This window comes from Molossus molossus, unplaced genomic scaffold (genome assembly GCF_014108415.1).
Source record: "Molossus molossus isolate mMolMol1 unplaced genomic scaffold, mMolMol1.p scaffold_m16_p_33, whole genome shotgun sequence".
Classification (NCBI taxonomy): domain Eukaryota; kingdom Metazoa; phylum Chordata; class Mammalia; order Chiroptera; family Molossidae; genus Molossus; species Molossus molossus.
The window spans coordinates 403,667-417,631 of record NW_023425370.1 but is presented as its reverse complement, the minus strand read 5'-3'; the positions used below and the strand labels follow the sequence as shown (position 1 = coordinate 417,631).

The following is a 13,965-nucleotide window of genomic DNA, read 5'->3' as shown; positions in this document are numbered from 1 at the left end:
GCCGGCGTGAGGGCGCCCGTCGCAAGATGGCGGCGGCCATGCTAGGCCCCGGGTCCGTGTGTGCGCAGCGGGCGGCGGCGGCGGCGCGGCCGGGCCTACAGACACGGCGGCGGCGCTAGCCCGGCCCCGACCTCTCTTTGCATTCGCTACTTCCGCCTCTCCTCGCCTTGCCCGGTATGGATCTGTCCGTGGGCCCCGGCGCTGCTGGGCCCAGCAACGTCCCGGCCTTCCTGACTAAGCTGTGGACCCTCGTGAGCGACCCGGACACCGACGCGCTTATCTGCTGGAGCCCGGTGAGGGGGGACGCGCCCCCGGGGTGGCTGGGGCAGGCCCCCGCCTCGGCCGCCGGTGTGGGGTCAGGGGCCCAAAGGAGGAAAAGCGTCCAAGTCTCTCTCCCCGCCCGCTCCTGCCCGCGCCAAGTTTCCCTGGGTTGGAGAGGGAGGGAGGGCCTCTCTTTCTTGGGCTTTTGCAAACTGTTAGACAGCCGCGGAGGTGTGTCTGTCCTTTGGACGGCACCCAGTTTCGTTAGTGAAAGTTGTGTCCAGGTAGACTTCTCTGGCTCCCCAAATGAGTTTCTAGTTGTGTGGTCGGCAGCTATTCGGTAAACATCAGGACTTAGCTCATGAATCCGAGGGCGCTGCTCTTGTGCCAAAAGGGAAATGAGCGGAAACAGAAAGTAAAATGTTGTAAAGTTGGTCTTGAACCCGTTTTCCAGATACCACTGCTGGGGTTCCGAGAGCAGCTTTGTTTTTCATTCCTCACAGGGCGTCTTTATTCACGTCCCTGTGCCCAGTTGCCTGGCAGCAGTCTTGTTTACAGGGTTTGGTTTTGCGAGACCAGACAGCTCCTGTCTGCGTAGGTAAATCAGAAACTGTCCGCGGTTGGAGATGAGAACCTGCAGTTCCCATCCTGGCAGTGACGTTTTGGCCCCGGGAAGGCCAGAGCCTAATTCGAGGGCCAGCAAATATGTGGCCTCTAAAAAGGCCATCCTGGTCGGGCAGAGGCTCTGGGTGCCTCAAAACATGTGCTACCTCCTGAGAGCCAAGATGTGTGTACCAGCAGGCAGTGCTGGGTTTCTCAGACTCTGTTAAGTACTTCCCTTCACACTCTTAAGGTATTAGGAGCAAAGAAAAGTCTGGACTGAAGCCATCCCTGAGCTGGGGGCCAGGTTCTTTCCCTCTTGGGTTGTCTGTTTGCTGAAGCTTTGCTTTGCCTGAAGAGTGTTTGGGAATGAAGAGACTAGAAATCACATAGCATTGCTGTTGGGAGACATTTTCTATTGATCTCAGTGACATCTCTGTGTGGGTGTTCTCCATTCCCCAATGCCTCTTTCTTAATTGGGTACACAAGTTCCAAAGAGGGTCAGGGTGCTTTCCCACAGGCTATCATGTTACCACCATCCCCTTGTTCTAGACCTTGAACTTTCCTGATCAAAGGAAATGACCCCACATTTTTGTCTTCCTTTATTCTGCCTTAAATCCCAGCAGACATCTATGCAGGTGTTGGGAAGCTGACTTTAGAATTTATATGAAAAGGCAAAGGACGAAGAATAGCCAAGCTTTTTTTTTTTTCCAAAGGAGAACAACATTGGGAGACTCACATCATCTGATTTCAAAACTTACTATAAAGCTGTAGTAACCAATGCTGAGTGACGTTAGCACAACTATAAATGTATAAATAAGTAGAATGAGATAGACCCACAAAAGCTAAAACTGTAAAACTTCTAGAAGGAAAAACCCAGACACAAATGTTAATAGCACTTTTATTCATAATAGTCAAAACAGAATATAACCACAGTGTCCACCAGCTGGGTAACCAGACTACACTGGAATACTACTTAGCACTTAAGTGGAACGAACAACTTCTCCGTACAACACTGGCTGCCCCCCAAAAGCATTATGCTAAGTGAAAGGTGCCAAACACAAAAGGCTACATAATCTGTGATTCCAGTCACATGACATTCTGGAAAACTGAGTGTCATGGGGACAAGTTTCATCAGTGGTTGCCTGGAGATGAGGGGGGAGTGATTGCAAAGGGGCATAAGTGTAATTTGGGGGGTGATGGAAAATGTTTTCTATACCTTGCTTGTGGTGGTAAACAACTATATGTCACAATCAATTGACCTATGTGATTAAAATGATAAATCTGATGTAGGTTATATGTTCATTTCTAGAAATATGTAGGGGAGACTCTGATAGCCAGCTGTGTAGAGATGCCCAGTCAGCAGAGGTGGAGCTCAGCAAACAGTCTATCCTGGTGGCAAGACAGGACAGGTTTAAGTCATGTGGCTGAATGATAGATGCCACCTGGGGAGTACCTCCATCAGAACTAAGAGAGAGGGTGCAGCCCCAGAGGGAATTGTATTTTCTTCCTTCATCTTCCATCTGAGACCATCTCCACATCCTGTGCCATAGATGTTCCGAGGAGTCTACCAAATGCCTATCCTCCAAACGTCTGAGATCCACCTAAAGTAGTGCTGAGTGGGAAATTAAGTAACTATGTTAGGAAATAAGAAGGACTTTTAGGCTTCCACCTTAAGAAAGTAGAAGAAGCCTGGCTAGTGTAGCTCAGTGGATTGAGGTCATCCCATGGACTGAGCGGTCCCAGTTTGGTTCCCATTTGGGGCACATGCCCAGGTTGAGGACTCAATCCCCAGTGAGGGGCATGTAGGAGGCAGCCAATTGATGTTTCTCTCTCACATCAGCGTTTCTATCTCTCCCTTCCTCTCTCTGTCTAAAAAAAATCAACAAAAACATATTAAAAAAGAAAAGTAAAATATATACCCTCAGGTGAAGATTAACAAGGTGGAAAAGAGCAAAATACGAACCTGAGCAGAAGGAAGGTGATGATAAAGAACTCAGTGAGATTGAAAACAGTAAAATAGATAATGAATTCAAAGCAGATTCTTTTTTGTTGTTAATCTTCACCCAAGGATATTTTTCCATTGATTTTCAGAGAGAGTGGGAGGGAGAGAAACATCGATGTGAGAGAGACACATCAATTGGTTGCTTCCTGCACAACCCCGACCAGGGCTGGAGATCAACCTGCAACCCAGGTACGTGCCCCTGACTGGGAATCACACCTGCAACACTTAAGGCTGATGTGCCAACCACTGAGCCAGGGCCAAAAGCTGATTCTTTAAAAAATTGAAAATTGATCACTTGTAGCATGACTGACAAAAAAGAGAGAGAGAGAGAAGGCATAAGTCAGCAATATCAGGAATGAAAGCATGCATCACTACAGACCCCAAAGACAGTAAGAGGATAAGGAAATACTATGAACAACTCTGGCAACTTAGGTAAAATGGACCAATTCCTTAAAAACCAAGAACTGCTAAAACTCACCCAACATGAAAAGATAACTTTAATGGTTCTGAATCTGTTAAAGAAATTGAATCCCACCCTGACCAGTGTGGCTCACTGGTAGGGTGTCAGCCTGTGAACCAAAGAGTCGTGGGTTTGATTCTGGTCAAGGGCACATACTTCCATTGCAGTTCAGTCCCAGGCCCTGGCTGGGGTCGCGTGGGAGGCAGCCAATTGATGTGTCTCTCTGATGTCACTGTTTCTCTCTCTCTCTCAAGATAAATGGAAAAAAGTATCCTGAGATCCTGAGGTGAGGATTTGAACAAAAGAAAGGAAGAAATTGAATTCCTAGTTATAAACCTTCCTAAAAGGAAATGTCCAGGCCGAAATAATTTTACAATCAAATGAAAACATTTGAAGATAACATCAGTCATACACATTCTTTTTTCAGAAAAGCAGAGGAGAGAACTCTGCAACTCATTTTACGAGGCAAGCATTACCGTTATATCAAAATCAGACAAAGACAGTCCAAGAAAACTACAGACCAATATCCTTCATAATGTCAAGTCAAATGCAGTAATACATAATGTCACAAAAACGGGTTTTATCCCAGGAATGCAAGGATGATTCTTTTTTTTTTTTAAATTAATCAATATAATTCACCATGTTAGCAATCTAAAGAAGACCACATGATCATACTCGATGCAGAAAAGGCATTTGACAAAAAGAAAGAGGGAGAAAAACTACATTCTGGTTAATGTAGTGCTACTTGTACATAAGCTCTACCCTCCCCATTTCCAAGCTTGTTTTTGTTGTGTTTTTTTGCTCATTTGTTTTGTGCCTCAGCTAGGCTGTTTTAGTGAGGCCTACTTCCTCTTACTTTGATCTCTGTTAGTTCACAGCCACATATTATACCCAGCCTTTAGACTCTGTAATTACTACCTGATTGTTCTGTTTTTGACAGTGCCCTAGGGCACAAATTGTTCAGCGGTATAATCCAAATTAAATTGGAGCAGTGGTAGTTTTTGAGGCTTCTGACCCCAGAAGGGCTCTTAGTTGTCTACTTCCTATGTGAACAAGCTGGCCCTGGTTTAACTTGTTACTCTTTTTTTTTTTTATTCTCACCCAAAGATATTTTTCCATTTTTTGTACAGATAGAGTGGGAGGGAGAGAGAGGAAGAGAGAGAGAGTGAGAGTGAGAGAAACATCGACGTGAAGGGACACATCGAGTGGCTGCCACCCACACGACCAACCAGGGCTGGGGACAAACTGCAACCGAAGTACGTGCCCTTAGCGGGAACCGAACCCGGGTCTCCGGACCGCAGGCCGACGCTCCAACCGCTGGGCCAAACCGGCCAGGGCTAACTTGTTACTCTTAATTTAGAGGACCTGTTGTTTTCAGGAGCACCCTTAGACTTGAACTTTCCCACCTTCTGTTTCATATAGAGTTCCCTTAAGGAGAGCTTTGGAGAGCTCTCTTTCTTTGAACTGCCTCTTCCCCCCTGAAGCACATTCTCTGAGCTTCTGCTCTGGGTGCTGGACAGGGCAGTAGCCTCCAGTCTTCACAGCTTGCCTCTCGTGGCATGGGTGCTCTGTCCTACCTGCCTGCCTTAGAGCCTCCATTTTACGGGTGGAGGCAAAATTGAGAAAGGGGACCCCCAACTTCTTGGTTGTAATCACCAGACATTTGCTTCTTCACCTTGAAGCTGGATTGGATGAGAAAAGCTGTGACTTGCCTCCTCATGAGATACAGTGTCGGTCTTGACTGGAAACAGGGGAGAAGAGTCTTCATCTTCTTGGCCATGCCCCTCAAAGTGTAGTGTTGATCCAAGCAAACTGGTGTGACAAGGAGGGAGTGGGTTGTGGCTCAAGTGCTACCTACTCACTGTTCATCCCAGAAGTGGAACTTGCTCCTTCATTTCCTAAGACTAGTTTTGCTGGATATAGAATTCTGGGTTGACAGGGGCTTTTTTTGTGTTTTTGTTTTTGTTTTTCCTATCAGCACCTTTACTATAACCCCACTGCCTTCTGGCTTCTGTGGTGGCTGGTACAAACCAGCTGTTAATCCTATTAAGGATTTCTCTTTTTTAAATTTTTTATCCTCACCCAAGGACATTTTTGCATTTATCTTCAGATAGAGCTGGGGGGGGTGGTGAGAAACATCAATGTGAGAGAGACACATCAAGTGGTTGCCACCCACAGGTCCCCAACCGGGGCCGGGGACAAACTGCAACCAAGGTATGTGCCCTTAGCGGAAACCGAACCCAGGGCTCTCTGGTCCCTATGCTGACGCTCTAACTGCTGAACCAGACTGGCCAGGGCTTATTACGGATTTCTTGTGTGTGATAAGTCTGTTCTGCTGCTTTCCAGATTCTCGCTTGGTCTTTTGTTCTCTGCAGTTTGACTATGAAGTATCTAGGTGTGACCCTTTGAATTTGCCCTACTTGGAGTTTGTTTGGCTTCCTGGGTATTATTTTAAATCAAATTTGGGGAGTTTGGAGCCATTATTTATTCAGATAGTCTCTCAATTCCTTTTTCTCTCTCCTGGGATGCCTGTTATATATATGTTGGGTTTGGTAGTGTCCTCTGTAATTCTTAGGATCTGTTCATTTTCTTTTCTTTTATTATTTTTTCTTTCTGTTCTTTGGACTGGGTAATTTCAATTAGCCTATCTTTGTTTGCTGATTCCTTCTGATTCTTGCTCAAATCTGCTTTTGAGTTCCTCTGAACAGTGAATTTTAAATGAGTTGTTATATTTTTTAACTTTAAAATTTTGATTTGGTTCAGTCTTATAATTTGTCTCTCTACTGTTACTCCCTATTCTTTGAAATACTCTTATGCTTTTCTTTTCTTTTTTTTTAAGCCTCCTTGGATTTTATTTTATTGCTTTTTAGAGAGAGAGGAAGGGAGAGGAAGAGAGAGAGATAGAAACATCAATGAGAGAGAACATTGATTAGCCACCTCTTGCATGCCCCCCACTGTGGACTGGGCCCACAACTTGGGCATGTGCCCTGACTGGGAATTGAACCGGCAACTTCTTGGTGCATGGGTTGATGCTCAACCACTGAGCCACACTGGCCAAACTCCTTTATTTCTTTAAATGCAGTTTTTTTTAGTTCTTTAAACATGTGTGTAATAGCTGACTTAAAGTCTTTGTCTAGTAAGTCAAAAATCAGAGCTTCCTTAGGGACAGTTTCTATTGATTACTTTTTTCCCCTGCATGTAGGCCATACTATGTTTCTTTGCATGTCTCATAATTTTTTATTGAAAACTAGACTTTTAATTAACATAATGTGGCATATATTAAATTCTAAATACCAGGTTACCCCTACCCCCTCAACCCTAGGATTTGTTGCTGTTGCTGTTTCTTGTACACGTTGCTATTTATTTAGTGACTTTTCTGAACTAAATCTGGACCTTTTGTATTCTTTGTTGTTTGTGACCACTGAAGTATTTGTTCAGTTAGCTTAGTGCTCAGGTAGTGAAGGGGACAGAAATTTCCTTTAATACCTGGAACCAGTAAATCTCCGTCTCTGCTGGGGCTCTGTATGTATTGGGAGCATAACTTCAACACTCAGCCAGGCAGTTGACAACTCTAGCCTCTGCTTCCTGCTTATGCAGAGCCTCCAGGTAGCCAGCAGTGAGAGCTCAGGGCTCTCTGAGGTCTTCCCTGCTCGTGCACACAGCCCCACACACGTGGCTGTCATAGCTTTCAGAGTCCTTTCCATGTTTCTGCCCAGTTCTTCCTTTTAAGTTTTCTGGTGAGCCTCTTGTTTCACCCAATTGTTATCCACTGTCTTAGGCAACCACAGGGTTTAAAAACTAGACATCCCTAAAGAAAAGCCTTTTTATACTGGGAGAGCTTTGGGTCAAACCAAGCAAAGCTTATTTAAATAATTTAGTCTCTGGAAATTGTTCTCAAGATTTATTCAAGAAAATCTACTAGCCATGGCCAGTGTAGCTCGGTTGGTTGAGTGTCATCCTGTGCACCAAATGGTCACCGGTTTGATTCCCAGTTAGGGCACATACCCAGGTAGTAGTTCGATCCCCAACTGGGGCGTGTATGGGAGGCAACTGTTATCAGTGTTTGTCTCTCACTGTGATGTTTCTCTCTGTCTCTGTCTCTCTCATTCCCTCCCTTCCTTTCTCTAAAATCAATAAAAGCATTTTAGAAAAGAAGAAAGGAAAGAAAATCTACTAAAATTCTGTGCACATGCCTGGGTTGCAGGTTCAGTCCCTGGTTGGGGTGCATATAGGAGGCAACCGATCTATGTTTCTCACATAGATGATTGATGTTTCTCTCTCTCTCCTTACCTCCCTTCTTTCCACTCTGTCTAAAAATCAAGAGAAAAATATCCTCAGGTGAGGATTAACAAGAAAAAAGAAAAGTGCTCTAGTCCTGGACCAATGCTGCTGGGGTCATTTCTGACCTTGCCATATCTTTAACCCCCTTCCCTGACAGGGGGGTCTGCTCCCTGTGTCCTTAATTCACTTACGGGGTCCATGTACACACCCTGCACCAGCCAGAGCCTGCCCTGACACCCTCGTGGAGAGAAACGGAATAAGCGGATAGTCTAGGGATTTTGTATAATCTGTTTCTCACCTCAGATGCCAAAGGGAAAATGAAGTTGCATTTCTGAGCACACTGTGTGTTTTCCTTCAGAGTAACTGAAATTACGTTCCCATTTTCTTGGCTGCCCTGATTGGGGGTCTTTGCTATTGTCAGGGTAAATTTGCTGACTGAAGCTCAAGTGGGATTCCCTTAAGGATTGGGCCTGGAGCACTGTAATGTTTCATGAATATAAACTTGGTATTGGGGAAGTTCTCGGACCTTGGGGTGGGGGCTCCTTGACTGTGATGAGATTCCTCCTTTCTCTCCGGCGTCCTTTCTCCCGTGGCCTCAGCCGCACAGGATGGCAGTGTGGCTGCCTGCTGTGCACGGAGAGTACTGTCCCCGTCATGGGCTGCATGTGACTCCACCCACATGTCTCCTGGCAGAGCGGGAACAGCTTCCACGTGTTCGACCAGGGCCAGTTTGCCAAGGAGGTGCTGCCCAAGTACTTCAAGCACAACAACATGGCCAGCTTTGTGCGGCAGCTTAACATGTGTGAGTGCTCTGGGTTTGCATGGCAGGGCAGCAGGACGCCAGCACGGTGACCCTGCCTGTGGTGAAGGACAGCCACCACATTTTGATCCCTGTGTTCACGGGCATAGCTTGGAGCCCATTGCATCTGGAGGGGCTGGGGTGGTGGCCTCTTCCCTGGGGGAAAACAGTCCTCATAGGCCTGAACCCGAGGTCTCAGGGAAAATCTCACATAGCCCCAGCCAGACACAGCCATATCTGTGTGGGGACATGGGGTCTCGTATACCCAGACTGCCCAGCCAGTACAGGCAGGGGCCCTGAGATGGCAGTGCTGGGTATGAGGGGAGCCTCCCTTCGTCTGCCAGCAGGGCTTGGGTGGGCTGTAGTGGGGGGTCTGGTCCCAGTCCTGAGGCAGAGCTGCCCTTGCCCCATCATGTGCAGATGGCTTCCGGAAAGTGGTGCACATTGAGCAGGGTGGCCTGGTCAAGCCAGAGAGGGACGACACCGAGTTCCAGCACCCATGCTTCCTGCGTGGCCAGGAGCAGCTCCTTGAGAACATTAAGAGGAAAGTGACCAGCGTAAGTAGCTGGTTTCCCTGTCCCCAAATCCTGTGACCTCCCTCCAGGCAGTGAGGGGGAGCATTGTCCACTCAGTGTCCTGCTGGCCAGGCATGGCTGCTCCAAGCCCTCTTCCTGATGGCCCCCTACTCCCCCTGCCCACGGTTCGTCCTGGACCCCTGCCCATGCCCCCCTCAGCTGCTGCAGTGAAGGTCCATCCCCTTGGCCCTTTCCCCTATGTGCCAGACCCCCTTCTTCCAGGGGGGCCATCACAGTAACCCTCCTGTGGGGACCCAGGTGTCCACCCTGAAGAGCGAGGACATAAAGATTCACCAGGACAGTGTCACCAAGCTACTGACCGACGTGCAGCTGATGAAGGGGAAGCAAGAGAGCATGGACTCCAAGCTCCTGGCCATGAAGCAGTAGGTCCCACGGGAGGGGGTGACAGGCGGGCAAAGGCAAGGGTGCGAGTCTGGGAGCCAACCCTGGGTCCCAGGCCTCTTCCCACCGCTCTACCTCTTGACAGCATGTGTGGCAGGTGCTGCTGGGCCTTTTGCTCCCCAAACACAGAATTGGGTTTGGACTTGCATGCCCCAGGGGCCCCTGCCTAGCCATCCTTTCCTGGCAGGTGAGGTCTGACCAGTTCCTACAGTAGCACACAGAGCTGGGCTCTGAACACTGGCCACATTTTCGGGCTGCTCACATCAGCCCTCCAGGCCTCACTCAACACAGGTGTCACCTCTCCTGCCAGTCCCCTCCTCAGGCCTGGGGAGCAAAGAGCAGGTACTTTCTGGAACCCCTGCCCCTTACATGTGTCTGGTGACCATATAACCAGCCCTGTGCTACCCCCTCAGCCAGGATCCCTAGAAAGCCAGCTTGGGGTTCCGTCCATGCCCTTGAGGACCCTGGGGACCTCAGGGTAACCTCAGAACTGCTCGGGGGGCAGGTCCACGTGACCCCCATGTCATAAAAGTGGCTCCGAGGCTGTGACTCTTCACTGGGGCCAGGTGAGTTTGGTCTTTCAGACATGGCATCTCCAGGTGAAGCCAAGAGGGTCAGCTGTTTGTCAAGAAGACGTGTGGGGGGCTTGGCAGGGCTGGCCCACCAGGAAGGCAGGCCTGCTCACAGCCCTGCTCACCTGGTTGGGAGGGTGTGCTCAGGTGGCTGTACCCACTCCCTGGGGCCACCTCTTAGCTACTCCCAAACCCTGAGCCCCCCAAAGGTAACAGGACAACCCCAATATGCTGTTTGCAACCCGAAAAGCTGGGCGATCACTGTCCCTCTAGCTTTCTTTTCTGCCCTCAGGCTCAGTCTGGGCAAAGATGGGGGGGGTCAGTGCTTAAGGGTCTCCCACCTCAACTATCCAGGAAGGCCCCCAGTAAGTCTCAGCCAGGATCCTGGGGTACAGCCAGCTGACCTCAGCTGACCTCAGCCTCCAGCTGACCCCCACCTGACCCTCTGTGCATCCTCCCCTTGAAGAGCAGGAGAGCAAGGAGGGTGACAGTGCCAGCAAGTCCTGGCCTGCGCCCCAGCCCCATCACATAGCTGGTCCTGTCCAGGTAGGGGCAAGCTAATGATATGTGGTCACCAATAGTACTGTGCCGCCTAGGTTGGGGTGGAGTGTCTCTGGAGCCCCTTCACCCTAGAGCTCCTAAAATTTGGCCTCACCGACTGCACCCTGATCTGTTGTAGCGAGAATGAGGCCCTGTGGCGGGAAGTGGCCAGCCTGCGGCAGAAGCATGCCCAGCAGCAGAAAGTCGTCAACAAGGTACGAGACAGGCCGGCAGGGCTCCCGCTGGTCCCCATCCTCAGCTGGACTAACTGTGCCTCTCCCCCTGCAGCTTATCCAGTTTCTCATCTCGCTGGTGCAGTCGAACCGGATCCTGGGGGTGAAGAGAAAGATGTGAGGCGCTGCGGGTGCCCATCCCTCAGCAGTGGGTCCTGGGTGCCACCAGGGCCAGGAGGCAGCTAACCGCCCCTTCCCCACAGCCCCCTGATGCTGAACGACAGTGGCTCAGCACACTCCTTGCCCAAGTACAGCCGGCAGTACTCCCTGGAGCCCATTCCTGGCTCTGGCCCCTACTCGGTGAGCTCTGGGCACTATAGCCCTGGCAGGGTGGGCGGGTGCTGCCTCAGCACAAGTGACATGTGTCACTCCCTTCGATGGCAGGCTCCATCCCCAGCCTACAGCAGCTCCAGCCTCTACTCCCCAGATGCCGTTTCCAGCTCCGGACCCATCATCTCCGACATCACTGAGCTGGCTCCTGGCAGCCCCTTGGCCTCCCCCTGCAGGAGCATAGATGAGCGGTGGGGACCAGGTCACCTCCTCAGTGGTCAGAAGGGGGCTGGGCCATGGAGGTGCCTGCTAATGTGTGTGCCTCCACCTGCAGGCCCCTGTCAAGCAGCCCCCTCGTTCGAGTCAAGGAGGAGCCCCCCAGTCCTCCTCGGAGCCCCCAGGTGGAGGAGGCGAGTCCTGGTCACCTGTCCTCCATTGTGGAGACCCCCTTGTCCCCAACTGCCCTCATCGACTCCATTCTGCAGGAGAGTGATCCTGCCCCCACTGCCTCAGCCACACCCCTCACAGATTCTGGGGCCCGGCCCCCCTCCACCCCACCCCCCGCCTTGGCCCCTGAGAAGTGCCTCAGCGTAGCCTGCTTGGACAAGTGAGTGCTGCCCTCCACCATCCCCGGACATGCCCCCGGGCCTCTGGCTAGGACTGTCTTGGAGGGCTGGGCATGGGTCACTGGGGGATGAGTCTGCAGACTCGGTCTTGAGCTCAGAGCTTGGGATTGGGGAGGGAAATGGAGACCAACCAAGCGGCCCCACAGTCTTGCCATTGCAGGAGCCAAGGGTATGTAGCCTTTGCACCTGCTCTCTGGGCACCCTGGCTGCAACTGTCACTCCGTCCTGCTGTTCAGCAGAGGCCCTGCCCCCAGAGGCCGGGTGCGCGAGGGCCCGGGGTATGGCTCCCGCCCAGGCCCCGGCCTGCAATGGGGGCTCTTGTCTTTGTATCTTGCAGTTTGGCTCGCACTCCACAGATGTCTGGGGTCACCCGCCTCTTCCCCTATCCCTCCTCCTCTCTGCATGGCCGATTCCAGCCAGGGTTAGCGCTGTCCCCACCGGGGAGGGAGGAGGGCTCTGTCAGAGCTCGGGCCCCTCCCCAGCTGTGGACCACTTGTCCCTGCCTGGTGAACGGGCGTCCAGGGCCCTCCGCAGTGGAAGTGGCCACCCAGACTCTGGGGCCTAAGCCGGTGCCCCAAGTCACTGACTGACAGGCACAGGCTTCCCAGCCTGGCATGGCTGCTAGTATGGCTAGGGTCCCTACTGCTGTACAGACTGGCTTTCTCTCAGGGTGGGGCTGGGCCCCACGGGAACCTCCAGGAGCCAGCCTGGCCATTCAGCCAATGTCCCAGGTGCGCCCGTGGCCCAGGACATTGTCACAGCTACCAGACCTAGGTATCTTTCCCACATGCACCAGGGGAGAGACCAGCCCACCACACTGAGCACAGCTCCTTCTCCTGTCCCTGCTGTCTTCCAGTGCAAAGGCCAGGCCTCAGACCTGAAACACTGCCCCCAGCCTGTCCGAGCCCTGAATCCTCCTGGGTCCTCTGCCTTCTTGGCCTTAAGAGCCTTATCGGGCCTGGCAGTGACAGCCGGCCAGTCAGCGTGGGCCAAGCTACTCCCCACAGTGTCCAGTTGTTCAGGCCCTGTCCACACACACACTGTCCCTCTAGCCCCAAGCAGGGACGGGTGTGGTCACGGGGAACCCTCTGGCAGGCAGGTGTTGGCTACAGGGGAAGGCTCTGGGTGGGGTTCTCTGGGGCACTGCCTCAGCTGCCCCACTCACTCTGGCCAGGGCTGAGCTCAGTGAGCACTTGGACGCCATGGACTCCAACCTAGACAACCTGCAGACCATGCTGACAAGCCACGGCTTCAGTGTGGACACCAGTGCCCTGCTGGATGTGAGTCCCACCCCGCCCCCTCCCACCCTGCTCACAGGCACAGCCTGACTGTCCTCCTCTCTCACAGCTATTCAGCCCCTCAGTGACAGTGCCAGACATGAACCTGCCCGACCTGGACAGCAGCCTGGCCAGTGTGTGTAGAGTGTGGGGCAGGTGGGGGGAGGGGAGGTGATGAGCTGGGTGAGCTGGAACCCTCACTGCCCTCCTGCCCCAGCAGATCCAGGAGCTCCTTTCTCCCCAGGAGCCCCCCAGGCCTCTGGAGGCAGAGAACAAGAGCCCCGACTCAGGTGAGCAAGTCCACCTGCCTGCCCTCCCGTCCCCTCCAGGTCCTTCCTGCCAGCACCCTAACCCGGCCCCACCCCTAGGAAAGCAGCTGGTGCACTACACAGCACAGCCCCTGTTCCTGATGGACCCCGGCCCCATGGACATGGGGAGCAGCGACCTGCCAGTGCTCTTCGAGCTGGGGGAGGGCTCCTACTTCTCAGAGGGGGACGACTATGCAGACGACCCCACCATCTCCCTGCTGACGGGCTCCGAGCCCCCCAAAGCCAAGGACCCCACCGTCTCCTAGAGGGCCCTGAGGGAGAGCTGGCCAGCCTCCATCAGCAGCAAGGGCCCCGGCCCACATGCCATGACTTGCTTGGGGCTTCACAGCCACCCGGACTGACCGCTACTGTGGGCTTTCACAAATTGTATTTTGGGTTTTTACATGACTCCCCCTTTCCCCTTCATAGAGGTAAATATACAGGCTTATATGTGGATGGACAGAGATCTATAAAGGGCAAGATCTACACTGTGGCCTCCTGTGTCTGCTTCCTCCTGGGGTGCAGTGAGGAGGGGCCTAGGGCACAACTGCCCACCTGACTCCACAATACCTGTATGTGCTAGTAATTATTAAAGGACGGGGGGGTGGGGGGGAGCTGCAGGACCTCCCTTTCCCAGGCCTCTCCACTAGGGCCCCATCAAGGACACTAGTGCTGGGCCAGCTTTGGAACCGGAGGGATTTGGCCAAAGGGAAAGGGAGTGCAGCCCTGCCTTCTGGGTTTGTTCCCAAGCCTTGC

The 13,965-nt window shown here is 52.0% G+C and overlaps 1 protein-coding gene across 8 annotated transcripts; it reads left to right on the top strand.

Moving 5' to 3' along the window:
- The first annotated feature begins 17 nt into the window (after positions 1-17).
- HSF1 (heat shock transcription factor 1) lies at positions 18-13,697 on the top strand. 8 transcript variants are annotated; one of them, XM_036281338.1, is made up of 14 exons: positions 91-293; positions 8,301-8,409; positions 8,827-8,963; positions 9,240-9,364; positions 10,635-10,710; positions 10,784-10,845; positions 10,932-11,028; positions 11,113-11,249; positions 11,333-11,605; positions 11,962-12,045; positions 12,799-12,904; positions 12,972-13,037; positions 13,122-13,191; positions 13,270-13,697. In XM_036281338.1, exons 1-14 carry the CDS (start codon positions 177-179, stop codon positions 13,473-13,475), a joined length of 1,665 nt encoding a protein of 554 aa, XP_036137231.1. In that variant the 5' UTR covers positions 91-176; the 3' UTR covers positions 13,476-13,697. The 8 variants fall into 8 exon arrangements, with proteins under 8 accessions (XP_036137234.1, XP_036137231.1, XP_036137230.1 ...); XM_036281337.1 differs by having other exon boundaries at positions 13,119-13,191; XM_036281336.1 differs by having other exon boundaries at positions 9,204-9,364; positions 13,146-13,191.
- The last annotated feature ends 268 nt before the right edge of the window (positions 13,698-13,965 follow it).